General features: G+C 48.0%; 1 protein-coding gene across 2 annotated transcripts in view; it reads left to right on the plus strand.

The window, feature by feature from the left end:
• Positions 1–4,769: 4,769 nt before the first annotated feature.
• TSPAN17 (tetraspanin 17) overlaps positions 4,770–27,973 on the plus strand; it is a 125,250-nt gene continuing 102,046 nt past the window's right edge. The window contains exons 1-2 of one of the 2 annotated variants that reach the window (XM_086931764.1): positions 4,770–4,928; positions 5,656–6,640. In XM_086931764.1, coding sequence (XP_086787890.1) covers positions 6,488–6,640 — 153 coding nt within the window. In that variant the 5' untranslated portion in view covers positions 4,770–4,928; positions 5,656–6,487. Of the gene's footprint in view, positions 4,929–5,655; positions 6,641–27,973 lie in introns of those variants that run through there. The other variant, XM_086931765.1, reaches the window with a different exon arrangement.

Below are 27,973 nucleotides of genomic sequence, written 5' to 3' on the forward strand. Positions count from 1 at the left end.
ATTTTAAAATGTATATTGTTGTCTTTTATGGTGATCAATTTACCGAATAAAGATTTATACATAAAATGCACTGCACCGAGCAAGGCACAAGGAGATGACAGTTAGCAAGTCTTATGGTCCGGTTTGGAGGGTAGCTGAAAATATTTTACAGAGGTATAATGGGCAGAGCTGTTCACAGCTTTGCCAATTGCAGTCCTTTAAGGGATGTGAGGCAGCCAGCTTGTGCATTTTTTGTTGTTGCAGTTTTATGTAGTGCAAACTTGACCGGAATGTATTGGAGGGCTTTACATGAGCACAGGTTACATTACACAAGGACACATTCATTTTTTGGTAGGCATGGCGAGATTAAGTGATTTGCCCCGAACCACAGGATGTTGAGTCAAGGAAGAGACTAGAACCCGGTTCCCCAGTTCTAAAGAGGGGAGCTCTGGCTGTTACATCACATCCTCCCCTGTAAGGGTAAGGAAGAATATAGGTAAGAAGATTGTTCAAGTTTAGAGTGGCAAACTTCAGGATCTAGCCTCGTGGGGTAACCAAATAGTGGGGAAAGCCCACTGGAGGGCTATTGCAGTAGTCTTGTCTAGTGAATATTAGTGAGCTGATAAGGATTCTCTATGTATATTAATTGTGATGGATGAACAGGTCTCACACGTGTTCTGGATTAGATGTCCGGCTGAAGGGTTGTAATGGTTATGAAGCATTGCATTTCATAGATGGCCTGAAAAGGACCAACAGGTTTCTAGTGACAGAGGCAAATGTTAACATTTTGGGGGAGTGTGGATGAAATCAGAGAGATAAGTACTGGAGAAGTGTGAATATAAAAGAACCCCAATCTTAAAGGAGTTTTAGCCTGAGGGACCATATAGCTACCCACTGACAGATGGCTGAGAGTCACTCAGATCCAATTGACTGAAAGAGGGTTGATGATGTAGGAAAGGAGAAAAACATCTATGTGTCTGTTGTAAGGCACTATGCGGGGTCACGTCCATCATTTGTAGAATCCTATGCCTCAGCATTATATTTGGATGTTTAATCCCACAGAACATTCTAACATTGGGCATTCGTGGAATGACGAGGAAGAAGGCGTGGTCGGGTAGGTATAAGGAAAGCCATTTGTATGCTAGACCTGTGATGCTAGTGAGCTGGGTGAGAACAGTAGAGTTCAATGCTCAAGCGTGTCAAAGGCAGAGGACAGGTCCAGAAGTAAGACAATAGAAGGAAAGGGACCATCAAGGACAGCTGCTCCTTGTGAATGTGCAATTTATATGGAGTGCTGGGCACAGACCCTTGACTGGTAGCATGTGAGGTGGTTATGAGAGGGTAGGTGGATTTTGAGACGGATTCAACACAGGGGTAGCCATAGTTTGGGAATGATGGGGAGTTGAGCCATTGGGCCTTAGTTGGAAGGTGAAGTATCTGCATTAGGCTTCTTAGTGAGAGGTCGACCCATAGCAGTTTTAAACCATTGCATCTGTGAGGGAAGAGGTACATAGAGAGATTAAACTGCAAGGACAATCGGAGGAGAGAGCCAGAGGCTTGACGGGCTGTGGGCTACAAGGACCACATCAAGAATCTGGTAAAGTACCAGAGCGGATTATTGGAGTACGTTCAGTAGGAGAGGTGTGGTTGCCAGAGCATGTCTGAGTGTTGGGTGGTGTAGGAGGGTGAATTAGTGAGTAATGTAGCAAAGATTTCTCTTATGTTAGATAGTTTGATGAGAAGTGGGATGCCGATCCAATAGCTCTAATATATGGGGGTGTGATAGGACTGCATGGTGGACTGAGCATTTTGTAAGTCATTCAGGATGACGTTTAAGTGAGATGGTATAGTCGTGGAAGTAAGAGAATTTGGTACTGTTGATGATGCCAGATAATATTCTCAGAACTTGTTTCTGGGCCTGCAGGTGCCATTTACGTAGAAGTGCTTGAATTTCAGCTTACAGATTGTGGGTGGTAGGTGAAATTCCGTTATGTGGCTGTGCGACAGTAGGGGAGAAGGTGCACAGGAGATAGGGTGAATCAAATGCTTGTTTCAGAGTGTTATTGAACAGTTCGAAATCAAAGTATGTATTTTGGAGTAAAGTGAGGTCATTGTGCGCAGAGAGGAAATTAGGAGAAAGACAGGGTTATTTAAAGGAAGGGTGAGAGCTGGAGAGATTGCGACCAAAATGTGGAGGATAGTGTGACCACGTGGAGAGGGGTCAAAATTGGGAAAGTGTTTTGGATATGAGTGTAAGATGTAAGGGTTTCTGTAGGTTATATATTGATGTGGAGTGGGTGTTGATTAAGGAGTGATCAGGGAAAAGTTGTGAAAATATGATCTATTGTAGTTGCTTATTGATGTTGAATTTGCCTGAAAGGAAGATTGGAGTGATTTGTTTAAGTGATTCAGTAATGTTTGCCAAAGAAAGGATCAATTGTGCCTGGGGGCTTGATGGCCAATGTGTTTTCTTTGAAAAAGGGGTAATGGTAGATGTTCAGCTGCGAGGTGGCACTAATCAGGTAGGAATTACTGTCTGATACAAGAAAGCTTGCCATCACTAAAGCAGTCTGCACTGTTACTGGTGCCAACATGACAGTTGTTTGATGTGTGGTGCAGGCTGTGATGTGAGTGGTGCGGAAATGACGTCACTATTAAGCAAACCTTTTTGCACCGCTTCTGCATGCTGGTACTTGCTATCACTGCTTAAGGGACGTGATGCTGCCACTTTTACATGGAGTGCAACCACTAACACAAGAGGCTTTGCTGTTGCTCTAATAAATTGTTTTGTTGCTGGTCTTGGCACTTTGGCTTGTCAGTGGTTTAAACCATGCTGTCAATAGTAGTAATCATTGAAGGCAGGAAGAGCTGCCCCAGGTTTTGTTGGTGCCAGCATAGGGCTTTAAGTGGCCGGGTCCTTTCCTTCCTGGATTCAGACTTGTCAGTAATTAAAAACAGATATTAAAAGGGGTCCCTATTGGTCCCTCTATTCATGTCCTTTGTCAAAATGTCAAAAACACTGATTGAATACTGAACAATTATTGTAAAACTGCTATGGTGAGGTCAGCGATGTTGTTTCACATTTTACTTAATCTTGCATTCGCTAAGAGTGTTCGCTATTTCCATGATGTTGTATTTCTGTATTTTGTTTTAGTGTAGCATAGTTATGTTTGTACTACGCAGACTTTCAAGTGAGTATTCTCGATGTGTTTATAACGGATAGCACAATTGACCGCTCTGGAGTTGAGGCTGAAAGCAGAGTGAGCTTGTTCTCATTGTGCCTGTCAGTGGGTCAAATGGGTGCTCAAAAGTCATGCCCATCCAATTCTTGGCCTCTGCAGAGCATGCAGTGCAATGGACATGTACTCCAATTGCAATTGTTATTGGGTGCAACTATGTTCAAAAGAACAACAGAGTTGTCAAAATATTGACAAGGCGATAGTAAATGGAAATGCAGTGCTGGCAGGGGAGTGGGTGAGTTGTATATTTTGGGGTTGGTGAGAGATGCGAGGAAGTGCATTCAAGAGAGAGTGAAAAGAAGGTGCTAAAGAGGAAAGTGTAAAATATGCAGATAACCGAGATGTGACGACGATCACAAGGGCATACCAGTCTAAGATAAAGTGAATATAACAGGACGGAATGAGAAACTCGGACGATCTCTCCACCTTCTGCAGGCCTGTACTGTTCAATTCAATCTCACAATCTCAGAATTGAAACATTTTAAATATTATTTGCAACAAAATCATTGTTGTTTACTACTTTAACTTAAACATCCAACAACCACTGACAAAGCCAATAGTTGTGGCTGTTTTAGTGTGTCAGTTTTTTGTATTACATATCTGGGTACATTAACGGAAAGCTCAATACACGGGTTGGGTGGCTCACTATGGGAATCGCAGTAATATAGCTTGTGTTTAAGGCACGTCCCTAATTACATAGGCCACGCCCCCTTTAGAGACACCCCCCCCCCTATGGTGTCGTCATGACATATTGTGCTGTCGATGATGCAGACAGTGTTCTGGTTGTGCAAGAAGAGCGTGCTGTCACGTGCCAAGCAGTGCTATCTAGTGCTTGCAGACAGTATGCCACGGGTTGCTGTGACATGCTGGCAGTCGGTGATGCAGTCAGGCTGAGCTGTTACTTGTGCAGGCAGACTGTGCAACCGAAGGTGCAAACAGGGTGTCCTGTCCTTAACAGACTGTGTTCTTTCACTCGAGCAACCAAGATGCCCGTTTTGAGTTATTACTGGTGTATATTGTGACGCGTTGTCCCTGGCGCTGCTGCCCGACTTTGGAGCTGAGAAGTCTCGGCTTCGGCTCAACAACCTGTGATTCTGGGCAAATCGCTTAATATCCCCCCCCCGTCTACCACAAACATGACTGTGCCATTGTGTAATGTAACTGGGGCTCACGTATGGCGCTCCAATACCTCCGGGTCGAGTTTGCGCTGTATAAAAACGGCAAAAATAAAAAGTATTATGTAACTAGTGCACCAGGTGTGCTGTCACTGGTGCTCACTGGACGTGTGGGGCCCGGCTCGCTTTTCACTAATGCGTCCAGTCCAGATGGACTGCACTGCAGCAGGGAATGTTGTCACTCGTGGAAACCGGATATGCCGTTATCGGCACAGGCAGTGCGCGAACAGGCCGTTGTCACTGGCGGTGGGGGACTGTGGTGTGAATGGCGCAGACAGGCAGCAGTAACAATTGAGTGCCTGTAGGGGTCCTCTTCAGGTTAGTGCTGCAGTCTCCCGAAGCCCCCCTCCCCCTTGGCTGGGAGGAGTCTGGGAGCAGACACTGTAGGGGGAGGAGACAGGGAGACAGGCAGAGAGAGCGCCACAGACATGGCTCCCACATCCTCAAGGATGCTCCCGAACAAAGGGCAGTGCGGCTCAGCCACTGGTCCCCGCAGCCTCCTCGAGTGAGGCCCCTGCCTGCGCCAGCCCTGCCTGTGAGTACCGCGTGCCCGCAGCAGCTCTCCGAATTCGACTGCCTCCTGCAGGCGACCCCTCCCTTACATGTTACTGCTCCATGGCTGTGACCGCATCGTTTCTCTGTTTGTCTCCGCCTGTGACTGCTTCCAGTCTGTGACTGCTCCTGCCTGCGATTGTTCGTTGACTGTAACTGGTCTCCAGCTGTGTGTGTGCCCTCTTTAACTGCTGCACACATGAGCCTGCTGCTGCGATTGCTTCCTGTCCGACTGTTTCTTGTCTGGGCCTGGTCCCCACCCAAGAGAGTGCCCTGTATGGGATCCTACATGTGTGTGCCTGGGCCCTACATGCGACTGCCTCTTATCTGTGGTTCTTCCATGTGCCTGCTACCTTCCCGCGGTGACATCCTGCTAGAAACTGCTCCCTAGTTGTGACTGCTCCCTACTTGCGAGAGTCTGCGCCCTAGCCGCTGTTTGTCTGTAACGCTCTGTAACGCTCCTACCCTGTTACTGCTCTGACTGCGAACCCTCCCTGTGCCCCTAAGTACTCCCAGGCTGTTAGTGACTGTTCCCTATCAGGCAGTGGCTGTTTCTTGTGATTGTTCCCTGAACGCCTGTTCCCTGCTTGTGCGTGCCCCCTTTGTAAGTGTTTCCTGGCTCTGACAACCCCACGGTGACTGTCGCCTGCTTAGCTCGGATTGTGACTGTTCTCGTCTGAACAAACCTCCTGCATCTGTCCCTCTTCTAGAGCCTGCTGCCTGCTGCCTGCTGGACCCTCAAGCCCGGAACCCGAGAAGCCTTCACGCTCAGAGCCTGCTGCCTGCGGGACCCTCACTCCCAGAAACTGCGTGCTGCCTGCGGAGCCCTCTCCCCGCCCAGTATTTTGCACTTGCCCAAGCTCACACGTGCTTATGTTGCTCTCCTGAAAATCTGTGACTGCTGAGGCCAGTGCTCTCTCCACAAAAAAAACGCAACGTAAAACTGCCACTGAGCATGTGGCGCATCGGAGAGACGACAATGCACTTTTATTTAAGGACTGCCAACCCCTGCCTTTACAGTCTGTCACGAGGTGCTCACAGAGACTGACATCCCTTACTCCTCGAACCCAACACCCTCTCCCTCGCATCCGGTGCTCTCTTTTCACATTAGTTCTCCCCACTCCAACACCTCTCGAGTTTCAAATTCCTTCTCTCCAAGCCTGGACCACTCTACTATAGGCAAGCCTTCTCTTACTCCCTAATGCGTTCGCCGTTTGGAGTAACACTCCATTCTAGAGGCCGACACTCTCGCCTCAAGCCTCACATCCCAGCAAGAAAATGACACTCACCCCTGAAGCCTGACACTGACGTCTCTTGCAATCGAAAATTCTATGCCTGACACCCTCCTCCTCTATTGACCGGCAAACTCCCCTCCTGCAGTTTAACACTCTCAACTTCTATAGTTTGGCACACTCTCACTCCTCCTGTAGCCCAGCTATTTCCCTCAGAGCCTGGCACTCCACCCAGGGCCCTGCAGTCTCCGCGGAGCTTTGCTGCTGCCCACATTACCGTGTGCCCGCCGATCTCTTCACTGGTCATTGTATGTGCCCGCTGGTTGCCCCCTGTGTCCGCCCACCTCCCCCTGCCCCCCGCATCTCACCCTGCACTATGTCAAGCAAGCAGCAGCCATACAGGGGGCCCGAAGTGAGCTGCTGCGTCAAGTACTCCCTCTTCGCCTTCAACATCATCTTCTGGGTGAGTGTCCCGCGTGCATTGGGCGTTTTGTTAATTTCTTACAATTTTATATAGCGCGGACATGGCTCGAAGGCGTCAGGGCGCTTTCCAACAGTAGCGAATACAAGGGTACAGCAAGTTCCATCTACAATAATGACGTTCAGTCATACTGCCTCGAGCTGCGACCAGATGTTTACTGTGTTGCCAGGTAGTTGCCTCCTTTGTGTGTGTGTGTGGGGGGGTGGGGGGGTGTATGAGAGTCTGTTTTTGAGGGACATTGTTTTTGTTTGCATACCCGCCATGTGACCTCTTGTCACGTGCCCTGTCTTTACCTTTATAGTATTTGCAGCGAGCGGTGGGTTGCATGACGGGACTTGCAGTTTTATGTTTAGGGCGAGCATAAAAGGAGCGCCAGCATGTAAAGTGGATTATACCATCAGCACTTGGAAGTGTCTCACATGGCAATGGGCCCCCTGTAATCTGTGTGTGTTTTCATGCGTGTGCTCTGTGTGCTATGGGGGAGGGGGGGGGGGGAAATGTGCGGTCTCTGTGGGAACAATGTGCCTGTGGCAATAGCGTGCGAAGAACTGCGCGCTGCGAGGGGGGGCGGCAGAGGTGTGAATCTGTTTGATATGTAGATTGAGTGTATTGCGTGTGTGAGGAGAGAGCTTGTGCAATGCATGCGTGGTGAGCATGCGCGCTGAGCTGCTGAGTGGCGTCGTGACTACTTGAGCCAGTCCTGGAGTTTTAGACAATTGTGTATTCTCGGAGTTCTAGTTTATTTTTCAATATTTTAAGTATGTGTTCTAAGATCTCAAAATACAGTGCTGTGAGATGTAAAACAAAAAAGCATTGCCAACGGTAGTCGGCGTTAATGAGCTAATCTATGCAAACACAAGAATGTGGAATTGAGCTATTCACGAATTGCAAGAACACATATTTGGCACATTAAAGCCAGGCCTATTGGGTTTACCAAGACAGGGATAAAGGAGAAAGAACTGTTGCTTTCTGTATAGAATGCATTTTGAGAACGAGAACTGACTGTGACAGTGTGGTGATTGTACTTTTCAGATGTAAGAATAGCCATTCATGCATTCCAGTGAACACATTTACAAACGGGTTGAATGATACAGCAAACTATCCACAGAGGTATGAGCGAGAGAGCCATTCACGTGGGTAGCGCCAAAGGCCAATTTCTGTATATTTGTAAGAATTACCCATAGGGCCCGCCTTGTTTGTGTACAGAAAGCGTATCGGTGGTCAGGAATTGAATGTGACAGTGTGATTGATGAGCGTGTACTTTTCACTTGGAAAATAGTCCCTCGTACATTCCAATAGAAACACTCACTAAAAAGCCAGGTGATACACCAAAGAGCCAATAGCATGAGGTGAGAGAAGCCAAATGCGACTCTAGGTGGGTTTTAAAGAATTGCTAACAATAAGACATGGAGACAACTGCTCTGTCAAGCCAGACCTAATAAACGTGACCGGCTGAAGATAGCACACGTGACATGGGGCGCACTCGGCAGCTGTGTGGGAGCTGTTGTGAATGGCGAGAACAGTGCGCTATTTGTGTGTGGGTAGTATGCGATGTGTGAGGAACACTGTTGTATGTGTGAGGGCCTGTGTATGTAGGGTGCGGGGTACAGGCCCGGGGAATGCAGTGAAAGGGGCTCTGTCCACAGCGGTAGATGCTCTATTGTTCTGCGGTGGAGCAGTACATAGTCTCAAAAAGAAGTGTCTGTATGTTTGTTGTGCTGGGGGGAGGGGTGGGAGTGCTGCGTGGACATGGTGGAGCCTGTATCGTGGTTTAATTTCTCAGTCGTTGTACTGAGGTTGCGATTGACACTGAAATGTTAGCCAGTCTGAACTTTACTTAGAGATGTACTGCACCCGATAAACACTTGGCGGGTGGTACACCGGCCCTGTTTTGGAGGGGGCGAGACTGGGGACAGACCACCCGCCCTCACAGGGGCAGTGGCTGTAAGAGTTTTGGGTAGCACAGGGGACGAGGGTGGTAGTTTTCCTCATAGCCAAAAACGCACACACATGAGACTAGAAGTCGCCGTGCACAACTGAGTCGCTGTACAGTGTGTGGTTATGCTTTTGGCTCCCGCGAACCCCTTTGCCGTACACACCGCATAAATGCCCAGCACCTCATCCGCTGCACAGCCCTCTAGCACTGCACACCCTGTCTCTTCACGGAGTGGCTCTACACACGAGAGATCTGCTCGGCTTCTCCCCTCAGCTAACATCCTTTCTAGCATCTCATCCTCTGCTTATCCTCAACATTTCCCAACTGCCCAGCACTTCCTCTTCAGCACCACCTGCTATGCACCTCATTTTTTGCACACTGGCGGCCAGGATTCTCTGCAGCATCCACTCGCCCTTCACACACACCATCCTCTGCGCTGTCACTTTATCCTCTTTGCACTGTCAGCCTGTCTTGTAACTCATTCTGTGCGCTGTCTGTCCGTTCTGCAGCTTATCCTCAGCGCTGTCAGTCGGCCTCGCAAACTTTCCCTTAAACCGTCTGCCTGCCCTGCACGTCATTCTCTGCACTGCCAAACTGCCCGACCTTGCCATACAGTGTCTGCCCTGAGCTCGGCCCTGTATCTATTTCCCGCCGCTGCTCTTTCCCCTTTCACTTTAGTCTGCCTGCAGGTTGGCATCAACTTTATGACCAGCCTACCATGCCCCCATTATCTGCAGTGACCCAGGGCACAAGTCCTAAAAAAAAAAAATCAAGGAAGTGACGTCACGAAAGGTGGCTTGCACCATCAGACTCCGCTATATACAACTTTATAAATAAATAAATTGCCTCCCCTCGCTCACCCGTTAGATGCGACTGCATCAGAGAAGCCAGCGCGCAAGCACCGTTCTGAATGAGCTCCGATCTCGCCCCAGAGAGGCCAAAGAGTGAATGTGTGGCTCCATTTGCTCCAGTAATCGAGCTCCTGGTAAAATAAGTGGGCGGCCGCCGTCCACCCGCGTGGTACCCCGACTTGAGCCCTGTAGTGACTGTACCCCGACTCGAGCCCTGCAGTGACTGTACCTCTCACCAGCATACCCCTCACCTCTTTCCAGTCTGCCCTGTAGATTAAACGAGCGTGTTGCTACCTCAATCCGCCTCCATAGCCCCTCAATTCTATATTTTTTTTTCAGACGAGCTCATGTATATCTATCTGCTCACGTGCTGCCTATTGTTTCCAATTCCCAAACCGCAGCCCTAATCTCTCACTGCTCCATGTTAAATCCATCCACCATGTCCTGCTAACTACGAGCCGCCTTGTCCCTCAGCGATTTATGCCAACCCGACCCGCTTCCTGAAATCCTCTTCCGCTAACCATTTCCGGCTTCCTGCTAATCCCCCGGCCACTTCCTGTTTTCCTCCAAAAGCTGCTGCGTTTCCTGCTAACCGGCGAACGAGATCTTTAAAGACCCCCGCTGACGCCTAGCCTATAATTCTGTCACTATATCTGTCATTGCGACCGAGATATGCTGAGGTGAACACATTAAACAAGCATTGGAAATGCAATAGGGCTCGCATTAGGAAAGTTTGAGCTATTGGTGTTATAAATGAATTATTTTTATTTATGTTTTTTTTTTTAAAATAGCTAAATTAATAGCTTTATCATTTACAATGCCAATAGTTATAACTTTCGCAAATGTGACACCTATAGCATTTGCAATGCAACATGTTTTGTATTTACGTGACTTAGATGTATTGATATTACAAATAACAATGGCTTTTAATTTTTTAAAATAATTAATACTTAATTATTTATTTAATTTGTAATGGCAATAGCTTAAACTTTTGTAAATAACATTTGTGAAGATTATGTTCAGTGTTTTTTATTGTGACGAAAATCCAAGAACAGAAGTGAAATATTAACATCTTTTTGTGATTTGTAATAAAGCGTGAAAGCTTGAAAAATTGAAAGAACATATTTGAACCAGTGATGCTGTGGTTGCGCTGAGTGGTGTGTGCATCGGTGTAGCTGTTTGGTGGGTGCATTGGTGGAGCTTAGTTGGAGCATCGGTGGAGCTGTATGGTGGGTGCCACTGCGGAGCTGTGTGGTGGGTGCCTCGGCGGAGCTGTGTGGTGGGTGCCTCGGCGGAGCTGTGTGGGTGGGTGCCTCGGCGGAGCTGTGTGGTGGGTGCCTCGGCGGAGCAGTGTGGTGGGTGCATCGGCGGAGCTGTCTGGTGGGTGCATCGGTGGAGCTGTGTCGGTGGAGCTGTGTGGTGGGTGCATCGCTGGAGCTGTGTGATGGGTGCATCGCTGGAGCTGTGTAGGTGGAGCTGTGTGGTGGGTGTATCGGTGGAGGTGTGTCGGTGGAGCTGTGTGGTGGGTGCATCAGTGGAGCTGTGTGGTGGGTGCATCGGTGGAGCTGTGTAGGTGGAGCTGTGTGGTGGGTGCATCGCTGGAGCTGTGTAGGTGGAGCTGTGTGGTGGGTGCATCGCTGGAGCTGTGTAGGTGGAGCTGTGTGGTGGTTGCACCGGTGGAGCTGTGTAGTGGGTGCATCGGTGGAGCTGTGTAGTTGGAGCTGTATGGTGGGTGCATCGGTGGAGCTGTGTGGTGGGTGCATCGGTGGAGCTGTGTGGTGGGTGCATCGGTGGAGCTGTGTGGTGGGTGCCTCGGTGGAGCTGTGTGGTGGGTGCCTCGGTGGAGCTGTGTGGTGGTTGCATCAGTGGAGCTGTGTGGTGGTTGCATCAGTGGAGCTGTGTAGGTGGAGCTGTGTGGTGGGTGCGTCAGTGGAGCTGTGTCGGTGGAGCTGTGTGGTGGGTTCATCGGTGGAGTTGGGTGGTGGGTGCATCGGTGGAGCTGTGTGGTGGATGCATCGGTGGATCTGTGTGGTGGATGCATCGGTGGAGCTGTGTGGTGGGTGCATCGGTGGAGCTGTGTGGTGGGTGCATCGGTGGAGCTGTGTGGTGGGTGCATCGGTGGAGCTGTGTGGTGGATGCATCGGTGGAGCTGTGTGGTGGATGCATCGGTGGAGCTGTGTGGTGGATGCATCGGTGGAGCTGTGTGGTGGGTGCATCGGTGGAGCTGTGTGGTGGGTGCATCGGTGGAGCTGTGTGGTGGGTGCATCGGTGGAGCTGTGTGGTGGGTGCATCGGTGGAGCTGTGTGGTGGGTGCATCGGTGAAGCTTAGTGGATGCATTGGTGGAGCTGTGTGGTGGGTGCATTGGTGGAGCTTAGTTGGAGCATCGATGGAGCTTGGTGGTGGGTGCATCTGTGGAGCTTGGTGGTGGGTGCATCTGTGGAGCTTGGTGGTGGGTGCATCTGTGGAGCTGGGTGGTGGGTGCATCTGTGGAGCTTGGTGGTGGGTGCATCTGTGGAGCTGGGTGGTGGGTGCATCTGTGGAGGTGGGTGCATCGGTGGAGCTGTGTGGTGGGTGCATCGGTGGACCTGTGAGGTGGGTGCATCGGCGGAGCTGTGTGGTGGGTGCATCGGCGGAGCTGTGTGGTGGGTGCATCGGCGGAGCTGTGTGGTGGGTGCATCGGCGGAGCTGTGTGGTGGGTGCCTCGGCGGAGCTGTGTGGTGGGTGCCTCGGCGAAGCTGTGTAGTGGGTGCCTCGGCGAAGCTGTGTGGTGGGTGCCTCGGCGAACTGTGTGGTGGTTGCAACGGTGGAGCTGTATGGTGGGTGCAACGGTGGAGCTGTATGGTGGGTGCATCGGTGGAGCTGTGTCGGTGGAGCTGTGTGGTGGCTGCATCGCTGGAGCTGTGTGATGGGTGCATCGCTGCAGCTGTGTAGGTGGAGCTGTGTGGTGGGTGCATCGGTGGAGCTGTGTGGTGGGTGCATCGGTGGAGTTGTGTGGTGGGTGCATCGGTGGAGCTGTGTGGTGGGTGCATCGGTGGAGCTGTGTGGTGGGTGCATCGGTGGAGCTGTGTCGGTGGAGTTGTGTGGTGGGTGCATCGGTGGAGCTGTATAGGTGGAGCTGTGTGGTGGGTGCATCGGTGGAGCTGTGTGGTGGGTGCATCGGTGGAGCTGTGTGGTGGGGGCATCTGTGGAGCTGTGTGGTTGGGGCATGTGTAGTGGGGGCATGTGTGGTGGGTGCATCGGTGGAGGTGTGTGGTGGGTGCATTGGTGGAGGTGTGTGGGGGGTGCATCGGTGGAGGTGTGTGGGGGGTGCATCGGTGGAGGTGTGTGGGGGGTGCATCGGTGGAGGTGTGTGGGGGGTGCATCGGTGGAGGTGTGTGGGGGGTGCATCGGTGGAGCTGTGTGGTGGGTGCATCGGTGGAGCTGTGTGGTGGGTGCATCTGTGGAGCTGTGTGGTGGGTGCCTTGGTGGAGCTGTGTGGTGGGTGCCTCGGTGGAGCTGTGTGGTGGGTGCCTCGGTGGAGCTGTGTGGTGGGTGCCTCGGTGGAGCTGTGTGGTGGGTGCATCGGTGGAGCTGTGTGGTGGGTGCATCGGTGGAGCTGTGTCGGTGGAGCTGTGTGGTGGGTGCATCGGTGGAGCTGTGTGGTGGGTGCATCAGTGGAGCTGTGTGGTGGGTGCCTCGGTGGAGCTGTGTGGTGGGTGCCTTGGTGGAGCTGTGTAGGTGAAGCTGTGTGGTGGGAGCCTTAACGGAAATTACAACTCTCAAAACAAAAAAAATCTATCCTTTAACGATGCTGGATAAATTATGACAAGTGCTTGCTACTGTTCCAACAGATACATGCAGAAAAATATGTAGGACGTTATTCTGGAAGAAAAACTAAATCACAGAAAAGAAAAGAGTACGAACCGTAAATGAGAGAGGTTTGTTTGTTAACATCTGCATTGGGCGAAGGTTTTGTTAAACCTGTCGGTGTTTAATTAATACCAAAGCTACACTATATTTTAAGCAATGACGAATTTTAAAGGTCTGCTTAGAAAATGATAAGTAGCAGGGCAAAATAAATCGCAACAATGTGTGCAGAAAGGAAAGAAAATATATATGAATGTTGTCTGGGCAAGGCAACAGCACATGGCAACATAACTGGCCTTAGCTAGCTAATACACAGTGCACTCAGTACTTAAATCAAAACTCCGAAAAGCCCTCTTAAGAAGAATGGAATTCGTGGTCCTGGATACAGCATGCATTCCATGTTTCTTTTCAAGCAGAGCATAAACAGTTGTTGCAGCATGGGGCGGGAAGATTAGGAGACGAAACTGAAAATACGGCCGGCAGGCAGTGAATAATTAGGAGGTGACAAATGACCTGGGACGGCTGCCTTTGATGTGGTAATGCGAGGCAGGCAGGCAGATGGCTGGTGGCTGGTGGCATTGTGCACGCGCTTTTTAGGGCTTGCGCTTGCGCAATGACCTAAAAAGCACATGCACTCAAAGGAATCGCCAGTGGAATCGCCAGTGGTGGTTAAACACTGGATAAGCCCCCATAGAGCTTCCAGCTGTGCGCATGCGCACAGCAGGCGAGCCCTAAAAATGTGTTGCACAGTGCAGAGGAGTATGTGGTCTGCGTTGGGCCCTGGGTAACACACCACACAGTCAGGGTGACGCCTGCGCCCTAGAGACCAGTGCACAGGCTTCTGGCCTCTATTTCTTTTATTATTATATTTTGATTATGTTACGTGGAGGTTTTACTGGGGCTGGAGCGATGGGAGGGGGGGGGGTACAGTTCTCCCAAGTACATAATTGGTAAAACTGTTCGCCATTTTATCCACCATTACGTTTCTCTCAAAACAACACGCATTTACAAATAGCAAGAAACTGCCCCAAACCGTTAAAGGAACATACAAGCCCACATTTTAAAATTGGAAAAAGTGAGCTTATGGAAAAAAAGAATCGTGGTACTTATTTTCTCCATTGACATACTTTGAAGCAAAGCCATGGGGGTCACGTGATAGCTAAAATAAAGACATAAAAAAATCAGGAGTCTCCTGCCCAAATCAGGTCTGTTGGCCTCATCTCAACTTCCACCATCCTCATCAATGCGAGATGGCGCAGAATAACCAAGCCAATTTAAGGGCAAAAGGCCGCTTTATTGGGACAGGTATGCAGCTGAAACTTTTATACTGTATGACTTATGTTAACTTACCCCACCTCACTAATACAGTGTTTAAACTAATCTCTCCACAAGCCTCCCCTCCAACATGAATAAACCCCCAGCAAACCACCCAAACCTTTCTCACCATACACCTATATTTTAACTTGCCATCCATTCACACGTGCCTCAACCATCGCTGCCCCGTACACCCTCTGCCAGGTGCTGCCACAACCCTTGCGTCCCATTTCATGATCCCTATGCTTTTCTGACACCCAGGAAAAACCCTGGACAGGTGCTTTTTCTTGTCTCCCCCCCCCCCTTTAATGTATTTAAATCTGGTCACTGGCTGTCACCCTACATTCTTCTTCTAATCCATCAACCAGGCTGTCTCCCCAAAAAACTAGAAAATCTAAAGTACAGTTGTGAACCAGACTACTTCATTGCCAAGCAATTTCTGGTTGCCAGCAAATATAACTTATTCGCCATGAATGATAAGTGAATCCCATCTTGTCTGTAAAACATGAAGTACTCTTTTTTTTTAATATCTCCATGTTCTACCACCCCTATTCCACTACCTTGGCAAAATCAACCTATTTCTCTTTTAACTTTACACCTATTTCTTTCTACCATGCTATTTATCCCAGCCCCAGGCCAAGCCCTCCTTGCTGAAAACTCTGTCCAAACAAACAAAAGTCCACAACCACATATGTGCTATCATATCCAGCTTGTTCTTCATTTCTTTCAATATCCCCAAGCCAGATATTTGACACAAATCATTTTCTCCCAAATGGGTAGTTATAGTGTCTGGGCAAATTCTTGCACTCACTCAACTAGATAACCATGTCCCTACTAAAGTATACAAAAAGTGGTGGACGGAATGCTTGAATTAATCGGAGCCACTTGTAATTGCTCGGGGCCCCATCCCACTCCATCATTATTTTGCAGACCATGCCACCTCACTTTGAACCTAGCCATATCCAAATCAAACCTGACCCTGCTTCAATCAGAACAGTACAGCCCAAACTTCCAAACCAGGTCCTCCCTGAACCGGAACACAAGCAACCCAGGACCAGTGGTTAGGCTTAGTGCAAGCAGCTTCCCATCACCTTTTGTGTGTTTCTTATACTGCCCTAAATGGCATGAGTATGCCCAGATGTGGGTCCTGTGCTCACTGTGTCACTGAAACAAAGCTGTACTCAGCTGATGAGCCTATAACTAGAGTGAAACTGGTCCTGTCTAACTTGTGTTCTGGTTCAGGGAGGACCTGGCTTGGCAGTTCGGGCTGGACTTTTCCCTCGAGGAATATTGTCAAGACTGAGTTGCGTATAGCTGGGTTCAAACTGAGGTGGCATGGTCATCAAAACAACAATGGGTTGGGGCGCTACCTGTGCCATTGCCATTGGTTATGCTTACTGGAAGCACCTTTTAAGTATTTGAACCCACTTCATACTCCTCCATTCAATCTTAGTCTCTGTTGATCTAAACCTTAAATTCTTCTCAAAAAAGATGAGCCTATACTTGCTTTGCTGCCCTTTTAAGAAACGAATTGCGTATAATCAAAATATAGAAAACTGCAATTAAGGGTCCTGATACACAACCTGCAATTAGATAGGACACATGTTGTTACAGTAAAAACCCATCACACTCTTCAACATCCCTAATATAATGCATACAACAGACAGACAACTCTCTACCCAACCTCATGCTCTCATCTATTGAGTAACCCCATCTAGCAGCCTCAGCTGATCCTCCAATCCATAATGAATGAGCATCAAAGTCCATTGGGCTTTCTCCCATGCACATTAACACTTTCCTCATCACTGGCAGCAATTGTGAAGCTAATAACCCATTTCCATCTTCATGGCAAAGACAAAACCTAACCTGGCATCCCCTACCTCTTACAACTTATGCCTAGCTTGCACTGGACATACACCGCTTTGTATCCTAGACAATTTTTGCTCTCTTGCGAACTTGATCTGTCTTGGATTTTCATAAATGCCGCCTTAGGAGAGTCTAATTTTTCTACACATCCTCAACTTTCAACCCTTCCATCTCAACTCCAACCTAACAACTCTGAAATTTCAAAAGCTAAATAAAAACCCATAAAATGCACACTTGAAACATCCTCTACAACACCGACCTGTGTACCTCAATGACCATCTTCAACTCTACCATCCAACCAAACATCTATGCTCAGCCTCACTCGTCCTTGTACGAGCCCCTGCATCCGAAGAAGCAAGTCAGGAGGATGCCCCTTCTACATCGCCGCCCCTTTGCTTCTCAACTTTTGCAAGAAACTGAAGAGCTGGCTGTTCCACTAAGAGCTCCATCTGACCTACTTTCCTGTTCCAATGCCTGGATACTCTCATGGGTGATAAGTTGTGCCATACAAATCGACCTAACATAACACATAGGGTAAACTTTTAAACTGTCTGATTTGCTCTTACTGTCACCATCTTGGCTGGAACCTCTCCCTCATAGATATTTATTATTTTCTCCAGCTTATCTGTTTCTTAGCTTTCTGTGGAGGAGTGTGGCTCAATGGTTAGAGCGGCAGACCCTGATGCAGAGTTCTGGCCCAGGACCAGGGTTCAATTCCCGCCTCGGCGGGTCTTGGGCTCAATCTCCTCGGACCTGACAATTCTCGCATCGGTGTCTATTCTAATCATGGGCCCCACGCTGCAACTCTGGGCAATAGCTTGCTTAACCTCCACACCGGCTCCAACAGCGCTAGGATGCCTGTCTTCACCCTGGGGGTGCCCAGGAGTGGACACTTCACAGGGAAAGCCAGGAAGGGTTCCACAGCGGTATGAGTAATAGCGTCAGGAAACCGCTTGGTGGCATTGCGCTCTACAAATACCTTGACATTTACATTTACATTTACATTTGTCTCCTGATTTCTTTTCTACTGAAAGTGTAAGACACACGTGTCCCTCTGTACACACCCTTTTGTCCACCAAATATGTATCCACACCTTTATCAACCACAACTATGTTTTTGCCTTTCTCCCTAGAATCCTAGCTGCTCCACCAACCAGCCTCACCTGGGTTTAAATGCTGTTGTGTGCCAGCCGTTCTCCCTCGTACTCCTGTTCACCTTTATTCTCCTTTTCCAGTGTCTCCAACCCTGCAAGCTGTGCTTTGCCACTGGGTAGCTGAAAAGTATTCTTGCCCCTGTTTTTCTTGGCTCAAGGTCTCACTCTGAGTCTTTACGCCTTGCCTATGTGGAAATTCGCTCTCCTCCAATTCTTCTTCATTCCCTTCATAATCCTACTCCAGAACTTCTTCCATTACCCAAACTCCTTCATTCTTATTCCCACCTACTCTAATATGTTTTAGAATCAGTGCTGTATTCACTGATTCTTCTGTCCTCTTGTGATGTTGTGACGCTCCAGACCTCTCCCCCTCTTCAGTCCAGTGCCCACAGGCAGTAATAAACCTGGTCGTAGACTGCAAGCCACGCTTGGCATTAATATCCAGCATCTTCCCAACACTGCCCTGCAGGTTCCTTCAACCTGATGGGACTGTGGTACGGGCCGGACTGGGAACAGCAACCATCCCTGGCAGATTGCTGCTCCACCGGCCCTGCTAGTGGAAGGGGGAGGGGTTGCGGGTGCTAGCAAGAAGCACCGCTTCAGCTTTTGTTATCGGGGGCTGACATTGCAGCACTGCTGCATAACCGGCCCCCAGTGACAACATCGTCCGCCACATGCACAAAACCCGCCCCCACCCTTCCGGCCCACTGGGAAAATGCCCGATGCCCACTATGGCCAGTCCGGCCTTGACTGTGGTCCTGTCAGTGTCACATCACTGATTATCGTGCTTCTGCAGCGGGTCACCTTCCACAGGTATACAAATCCATCTCCAATCCTCTTGTTGAAGTACCTCTTCCATCCGCTTGACCTGCGTATAAGGGCTAAACTTCAAAATAAATCATCTGCCTGTCAACTGTCCCCAAATACTTGCAAGCTCCTCTCCTTTTTGTTGTTAAGCGCCATTTGATCAAACACTCCACTTCCTATATCACCCTTGTAAAGTAGGTGGGGTGGAAGTAAAAGGAGGCTGAAGCAAGCAGGTATCAGTCAATCAATCAGGGGTTTATAAAGCACGCTACTCACCCGCGAGGGGTTCAAGGTGCCTGGGTTGTTCAGCTCTGTATCAGTCAAAGCCAAGTCTTGAGGTCCCTCCTGAAGGTGTATAGGGAAGGGGAGCCTCTGATGCTGACTGGGAGCTAGTTCCAGGCTATGGCTGCCACATAGGAGAAAGCTCTTCCGCCTGCTCTGGTTTTGCAGATGCGGGGGTTCTCTGCGAGGGTAATGTCGGCGGAGCGGAGGTTCCTCTTGGGTACGCGGAAGGAGACTCTCTTCTTGAGGTATTTGGGTCCGAAGTTGTGGAGGGGTTTGTAGGCGTGGGTGAGCACTTTTTTCATAAGTTTATTCCATAAGAAACAGGATCCCACAGGAGTGCGTCCTCGTCTGGTGTCTCCCAGTCCTCAACTGCTTGGCAGTAGCATTCTGAGCACACCCGACTAGCACACAGTATCGGGCCATATATCAATTATAAACACTTATTTCCCATGCACAACTGTGAGTACAAATCATTACAATTCCACAACATAACAAAGAGGGGAAGGTGAGAAACAAACAAAGCAAATGTCCCATCATTATATCTTCTCCCTTTTTTCCAAAGCAAAAACAAATAATAAAGATAAAAATCTCTGTACTTTACTGGTACAGAACTATTACGTGATCCCATGGAAACAGTATAGGCTTTTTCACGAGGATCACTTGTATCCAATGTATCTTGTGAATACTTGATTAGAATTCTGATTAATTTCTTGTTCACCCACCATATCAGTAGATGTTAAACCTAGGTGTGGCTGCAAGTCAGTATTACCAGAGTCCACGTTCTGGTCCTTAGTTGACAACTTATTAAACAACAAATTAGAACAATCCTCTACACCATTTCCAAGTACATTTTTATTAGACAAAATCCTAATTGTCTGGTCGGGTGTAAGCTTGACTACTGCTCTCTGACTCCACCACCCCTTTTTATCTAAAAAGAATGAAACTTTTGATCTTTTCAAGACCCGAACAGGCGGAGAAAACACAGAAGCCCATTTTTTGACCAGACAGTTCTTTTGACCAGGACCCAATCACCAACCATAAAGTCTTGATCTTTCACTTTGTGTTTTGAATCATATTCTTTTTGCATATCTTGCTGTTGAGGGGTGGTGCTTAACATTTTCTGTCTGTCACTTAATGCACAACAAGAAAGATTTCTGTCTTTTAAATATTTGACCCACTCCAGACAGACATTCACCCTTGGATCCCTTTTTAGGTTTCGCTGGGGGGCGGAGCCGTTAGGCTCCTCCTCCAGAGAAATCTAATGAGTACAGTAAGGCACTATGGAACACGCCCCCCGTCCCATTGGCTAGCTCCATAAATGGAGCCTAGCCATTGGACGAGGGGCCTGTCCATCAATGCCGGACCAGACACGGGGGCGTTCCCGAGATTCTTTGGCTTTTGCCGACGTCACGCGACGCCGGGAACGCCCCCGAGTCTGGTCCGGCCCGGCCGTGATTGCTGCTGTCCTGGGCATGTTTTTCCCCGGTACGTTTCCCGCCTCCCTCCCGCCGTTCGTGTTCTCTCCCGCCCCCCCTCCCCCCTCACGCCCCCTGTGTCCTCTCCCGCCCCCTCCCGCCGTCCGTTCCTCTCCCGCCCCCCCCCCTGTCCTCGTAGGCCTCCCTCCCGCCGTTCGTGTTAGAAAGGGTGCAATGCTTTTAGTGAAAGAGTACGGGTACTTCTCAGGTGCTATGAGATGTCGAGTATCCCTGCACTTTTGTATTACTTTTAAAGCACTGGCTCACGTCCCTTCCCACTATCTACCTTGTTTTTATTATTTCATTGCACGGCCCGACCACACGGCCAATGCTTTTCCTGTCTCGTCCTCTCATCCCTCTCGCTAATCAGGTTTCTTTTCCTCTTGTCTCACGAGCCATATGAAAGTTCCACAGAACACTCCAGACATTTCCGCAGTCCTAGCCTTGTACTCTACAGATGTTATCATCAGGTTCTATATTTTTATCCACTGATTAAACAGCTGTTTTCATAACACAAAGTGGTTCCGTTCTGCCCGCTACTAGCGAAACGCAGTGTGCCGTACCCACACACCAACGAGGCACGCTCTTACAAATCCCTCATTTATCTCTAAGACTTACGTTAGGAATACGAACAACTAGACCGAAAGCCCTGGGTGAGTCAACGCTCGGAATAGGACCGACTATGTTTAGTCATGCTGCAGAATCTCGGAAACATTACATAATTACCAACATTATGTCAAAAATTACAATTACTGCTATGTCGTAATTGAGCCCACTCAGTACCGCAGTAGCTGACATGAAAATCACACTCCCGAATACAACCACCCGGGGCGGGGTCAGTCAAGCTGCCTTGCAATAGGGGCATCAACCTCGGCACACGCTCACTCTCGCCCTCTGCGAGCCTGACTACACAGTTTACAATGAACATGGAGGAAGACGGAGAGATAAACGTTTTGTGCCACAAATGGCCCCATACCATGTGGGTGAATTAAGCCATTACTGGCCTCTCAGATTGTAAATGAAACCAGAACCTATAGCCCCCCTTGGCCTCAGAGTGTCTGTCCCTTAACCCCACCAGGCACACCCAGTGGACCGCACCGTTTGCTACCTCTTGTATTTTGTTTGCCCACAATTGTCATTTTTGCCTCATGTAACTTAACGTTTGCTTTTGTAATTTGTTCACTTGTAGTGTTCTTCTCATGCATCAGTTCTGTTCCTATTGTGAAGCGCTCTGACACCTTTGGGTAAAGTCTGCGCTATATAAAAACGCATACAATAAAATAAATAAAAATCCAAGAGGTTTACTCCACACAGTCTATATGAAAAACGGTAGTTTGTTTTAGTTTTAGTATGGCAACCATTCGTATGTCTAAAATGTGACAGTCACTCATTTTCTTTTATGGATTAATTTCGGATAGGAGAGAGCTTTAAAAATATCTTGGCGTTCAGTGATGCATTTTAAAGAACACCGAATGTCAGTCATAACCGCAAAACATAGTGCTTTAAGCTGATATATTTGTGTATGAAGTCAATCAATGGTATGCTACTGCCCACAAGGATACCCATTTCAAAAGTTTATATAGCTCGAGGGTAACTGTCACCAAGAACATTTCCCACGCCTCAACAAGACTGATGTGCAACATGACCTGTAGATAATCAGTTTGAATGCCGATAGCTCATTGTTTAATCCCACTGAGGCCGATAGTGACCTCGCCAAATTTTTTAAAGTAAATAGTTATGCCTCGGTTTAGAAACAATGCATCTACAATACTTACTTGTTTAATCTTTTGTTCACAAATATTGTCCTTGCGGTGCCTAGTTTATTCTGCTGGTCTGTGGTGAGTGTTCCCTGCACTCTGCCCGTTCCATGAAACCTCGCTGCGTCATGTTACCCCCGAGCTTCTCGCCTCTCGCCCCTCCCCCACACTACCATCACGCAGCCTAGCAGTGTGCCATGCAGGTAGAGTTGCTAGTTTCTCCTTCTGTCAGCACAGAAAAAAATGTATATCTGAAAAGATGGTGGGCGTACCTCTATGACCCACTGATAGTAACAACGATTGAAATGAAACTGAAATGCGCAGCTCACAATGGGGCACGGGGGCAGCTCGCTGGGCGCTGCAGCGGGTCCCCGCGGAGCTATGTGGGTGGCTTGAAGTGCTCTTTTGGAATTACAGGTGACCCGGCCCCGCCTCCAACTTGTGAGGGTACATTTAGCTATACACCTACCGCCACCCTGTCGGGCTTCGATATTGCAGTTTCCCGGGCATACACAGAGCTCCAAGGTCGGCGCATTAACCCACCCTACAATTTTACTAGAATTGGAACCTTTAAACCAACCGGCTCGCACAGAGCTCTGCAGTCGGCGAATTAACCTACCGAGATTGGAACAGGCGATCCGCTGAGTACACGTAGAACTCCATTGCCTCACCGCGCTCTCTTAGGGGGACCTAGAACTAACCCACACACGCGTTCCTGCAGATCGTGAAGTAACTGTTAAGAGGAGGGGCAGGCTCCCCAAACGTAGCCTCCAGGAATCAAAGTCTTTTGCACCCGAGCTCCACGGTTGAACCGCTGCAGCCTCTTTTGGGTGGCCGTAGTCACCTTCTCTACCCTCCTCCTGGGGCACTATTACACCGCAGAGGACCGCCGACCTCAAAGTTGGGGAACCAGGTTCAAGTCTCGGTGGGGACGCTAAACATCCTGTAATTGTATAAAAAACTGCAAAAAGCACAAATTTCAAATGTTATCGACCTTTGGAGGATGAACATCTATTCGACCATACCACCTAATTCCCCTTCACCCACCCAGCTCTAGAGTCAATGAAAATCGGTTCCTACTCCTTAAAATTTATTACAGCAGGATAGCTTTTTCATCAGGAGGGGAGGCAAAATGATGTAACCAATACAATGGGCTCACAGTGCATTATGTAATACAGTTGTTACAATAAGCGCTACCTCGCGGGCATCTTCTGACTCGGGTTTAGTGAGAACTTTCGGTGACAAAGGGCCCTTGACGCCGCCTCTCTGTGGGCAAAAAGGAGGTTTTCTATCAGTGTACCACAGTTCCGGTAAACTTCTGCAGACAGGCCTATATGTATTTAATACTAAAACATACACAACCAAGCTATGGACAACGGGGGTCACACACTGGAATGCGGTCATATGGCCAAGATCACACAACCTGTCAACTGTAGGCAGACCATGATGGGTGAATGCAAATGTGGTGCGGGGGCCTTTATCTGTACACCTTGTCTGGGTCTGGGTATGTGTGTTTATCGGCATGCGCGCCTGTGTGAGCATTAGTGTGCTTACCCCTGTGTGCCTTTTGTGTAGATTCATGTGTGTATGTCTTTTGTAGTTTGGTGTCTATACATATGTGCGTGGTTTGGAGTTTATGGACGCTGTGAGTTTGTCTTGATGCATGTGGTTCGGCGTGTGTGGCTGGTGTATGAGTTTTAGCGGTCCAGTGTGTGTGGGTGTATGTAAGGACTAGTGTATAGTTGTTGTGCTTTGGAGAGTTTGATGTGTGTTGTGGTTCAGCGTGACTAGGGAGTGCAGAGTGACTGCAGAGTGCTAGGGAGTGTAGAGTGACTGTGGAGTGCAGAGTGACTAGGGAGTGCTAGGGAGTTCAGAGTGCTAGGGAGTGCAGAGTGACTGGGGAGTGCTAGGGAGTGCAGAGTGACTAGGGAGTGCTAGGGACTGCAGAGTGACTGCAGAGTGACTGCAAAGTGCTAGGGTGTGCTAGGGAGTGCAGAGTGACTGCAGAGTGACTGCAGAGTGCTAGGGAGTGCAGAGTGACTGCAGAGTGCTAGGGAGTGCAGAGTGACTGCAGAGTGCTAGGGAGTGCTAGGGAGTGCAGAGTGACTAGGGAGTGCTAGAGAGTGCAGAGTGACTGCAGAGTGCTAGGGAGTGCAGAGTGACTAGGGAGTGCTAGGGAGTGCAGAGTGGCTAGGGAGTGCTATTGAGTGCAGAGTGACTAGGGAGTGCAGAGTGACTAGGGAGTGCTAGGGAGTGCAGAGTGAGTAGGGAGTGCTAGTGAGTGCAGAGTGACTAGTGAGTGCTAGGGAGTGGAGAGTGACTAGGGAGTGCTAGGGAGTGGAGAGTGACTGCAGAGTGCTAGGGAGTGCAGAGTGACTGCAGAGTGCTAAGTCGTGCTAGGGACTGCAGAGTGACTGCTAGGGAGTGCTAGGGAGTGCTAGGGAGTGCAGAGTGACTGCAGAATGCTAGGGAGTGCTAGGGAGTTCAGAGTGACTGCAGAATGCTAGGGAGTGCTAGGGAGTGCAGAGTGACTAGGGAGTGCAGAGTGACTAGGGAGTGCTAGGGAGTGCAGAGTGCAAGGGAGTGCAGAGTGCAAGGGAGTGCAGAGTGCTAGGGAGTGCGAGTGAGTGACTAGGGAGTGCAGAGTGACTAGGGAGTGCAGAGTGACTAGGGAGTGCTAGGGAGTGCAGAGTGACTAGGGAGTGCTAGGGAGTGCAGAGTGCTAGGGAGTGCAGAGTGACTAGGGAGGGCTAGGGAGTGCTAGGGAGTGCAGAGTGACTAGGGAGTGCTAGGGAGTGCTACGGAGTGCAGAGTGACTAGGGAGTGCTAGGGACTGTTGAGTGACTGCAGAGATTAAGCTAATGGCAATGTAAATGACAATGCCATTTATTTATCTGTTTTCAAAACCAACACATAAATACAAATTTTGTCATTTACAATGCCAAAAGCTCTAACTTTTCCAAAGGCGAAACCATTGCATTGTAAATGCTTGTTCTGACAAGGCGGAAGGGAGAAATGTCAGTGGTGGCGGGTAATTAAGTAAGACCAAAGTTTTCAGCCTAAGAAGTCCTCTACAGGTATGTTATCGGCTAAAGCTGTTTGTATCCCCTCCTTAATGAACCTGTTGATCTGTTCAACAAGTCCGTTGGATGAAGGAGAGTAAAGAACTACTCTAAGAAGTTTGAGATGATAGGATAAAAGGAGCTTATTCATCTGAACTGACATGAAATGAGTCCCGTTATCCATCACTAGTTCTTTTGGACAGCCCTCCGAGTTAAAGATCCTGTTTAAAAATTGAATCACCGACAAGGTGTTGGGCGCTGACGTATATTCAAATTCAACACATTTAGAATATTAGTCCACTAAAACCATGAGATACCTTTTGTCAGTAGGCAAGAGATCAATGGGTCCGCAAAATCTAATCCCAATTTGGTCCAAGTCTCATCAGGAATAGGTACCACATGCAAAGGAGTATGAGTGGTTCTCCAGTTTTTATCAGATAACAGACAGGTTTGCCACCTATTGACCCATTGGAAGACATCATTGTCAATTGAAGGCCACCAAAAGTGCTGTTCTAGGTTTCTGCAGGTACCACCAACACCTAAATGTCCTTCATGCACAGCCTCAATGAGCTTGTTACGCAGAGACAGTGGTGGAATACTGAGATCAGCATGCATAATTAGCCCTTTAACTATTGACAATTCAGTAGAAACCTGAGCAACAGATGTGAAAGGAGTTGGTAGTGATCCAATCTTTTTTTGAATTTTTTTTTTTACCAAGTCCATAGCAGTTTGTAACACTTTATCTTTTTTGGAAGCTTCCAACCAATCCTTGTAACATGTCATCAACACTAGCCACAACATAAACTGGAGAGGCAATTAGCTCTGACATTCTGCCCTCCAGCAATGTATCTGATAAAAAAAATTGAATTCATGTAATCAAGACCAACGTCTCACCAGTCTTGCAGAGGCCTTGCCTGTTCCATTGCCATTTAAGAGATGTAAAAAAGGTTTATGGTCAGTAAATATCTCGAACTGTGTTCTCCAGAGGAATGTTTTGGACTTTTCTATGGTACAGGAACAGACAAGAGCCCCTCTCTCAATCATACTATAATGAGATTCTGCTTTTTTCAAGCTTCTGGGTGCAAAATCAATTGTATGCTCATTGCTTGAAATCCACTGACACAGCGCAGCACTTAAACCTTATTGGCTGGCATTAACAGTGAGAAAACATTTTTGTCCAGAGATGTAAGACGACAACACTGGTGCTTTGAGGATTAATTTTTTCACTTCCTGAAATGTATAATTGTCAGCAGGTTGTCAACTAAATGGGACACCCTTCTTAAGCACAGAATGCAGAGGCTGAACAACCCAAGCATTTACAAATACAAACCTAGAATAATACTCGCTCAGCCCCAAGAATGATCTTAAAGTATCCTTGTTGTTAGGGAAAGCACTTCTGCAATGGCTTGAGTGAAGGAAAATGTTGGTTTAATTCCTGAAGTAGTGACATTGTGACCCAAATAATCAATACTGTCCGTTATGAATTTGCATTTGTCAGGCCCCAGGGTGATTCCAACATCTTAAAAGATGTTTAAACACTTTTTCAAAATTGTCATATGATCCGACACCTTTTTTTAAAATATCAGGACAACTTCCTAATAGGCTTGCACACCATCAATTCCTCCCTTCACTTCTGGGATGCTGAGACTGTGCAGAGAGAAGCGCACGCTCAATTGGAAAATTATAAAGGTTTCTTCACTTGGACTGGTCGGAAGCTGCCAATAATACATATGACATATCTAAACTAATCAGGGTAGAACACACATTGCCTGTTACAGGACGGGAGTTCATTCATCTTAAATTGTAGTACGACTGGGATGATACATTGTCGAACTGACTATAACATTAAGAACGTGGAACATTCTTCAAAACTAGAAGTCTTTGACTGTACGTGGTATGTTTTAAGATAACCTCTGCAATTCTTGACCAACCGACCGTGGATTTAGACCTGGAGAAGTCACTTTGTGACAAAACATGTGTCGGCTGTTTTCATTGGTTCTAATATACGTTTATGGGCTACAACCATCTGGCTCTTGTCTTCAATTTAGAAACATCAGTGATGTGATATGAATTCTTGTGAATTTTTAAAACGATTCTGATTTATTACTTTGTGAGTGCTTAGGTACTATGGTTTCATATGTTCACGCAAAAGTACTTGGAGTAATGTGTTTTAAGCATCCTCAGTAGTAGGATGCTTTTGTACCAATATAGCACCAACCAAATATAAATTGCTATTTTCTTACAATTTTGGCACTTAACATAAGATGTGTGATTGACTAAACCACTACTACCTGCTCTAATCATTTCTCCCTCCCCGAATGTGATCGATTAATTTCTGAAAAATACTGTCTGCTGAGGCCAAGCCAAAAGATAATCTAAAAAATATACGCCCCCAATGGGGGTTTACAAAAGTGGTAAGATCACTTGATTCTTGGGTCATAAGGATATGGTGGTATGCAGACCTTAAATCCAAAAGGCTGAAGAATTTAGAACACCCAATGTTGACAAGTAAATCCTTCGTTTTAGGGAGTGGTTGACAGTCAACCACAATATTTTTATTGTGTGCACAAGTCCGCACATCGACAAATATATCCCCAGTTTTCTTGTGCACTACTACAACAGGACTGACCCACTCTGAGGAATCTGTGGAGATGATCATGCCTTCAAGGGCTAATTTATCTTATAAATGCTTAAGATCATTCCTTACACCCTGGAGCAGTGGCTTGACCTTATGAGCATGTGGAATGGCATTCTGTTTGAGCTTTATAACCTGTTCTAACTTAGTGATTTTACCAATCGTAGCCTCAAAAGCTTCAGGAAAAACTTCCTAAAACCTTGTGTAAGTTATCACCACCATCATCATCATCTAAATCTGTTACTAAGGCAACTTGTGATTCATTAATTTGAACAGGGGTCTCTGAACCTGTAGCAAGTTTCAAGCCCATTTGAGCTAGATCCTGCC

Source organism: Lissotriton vulgaris, chromosome 7, assembly GCF_964263255.1.
Source record: "Lissotriton vulgaris chromosome 7, aLisVul1.2, whole genome shotgun sequence".
Classification (NCBI taxonomy): Eukaryota; Metazoa; Chordata; class Amphibia; order Caudata; family Salamandridae; genus Lissotriton; species Lissotriton vulgaris.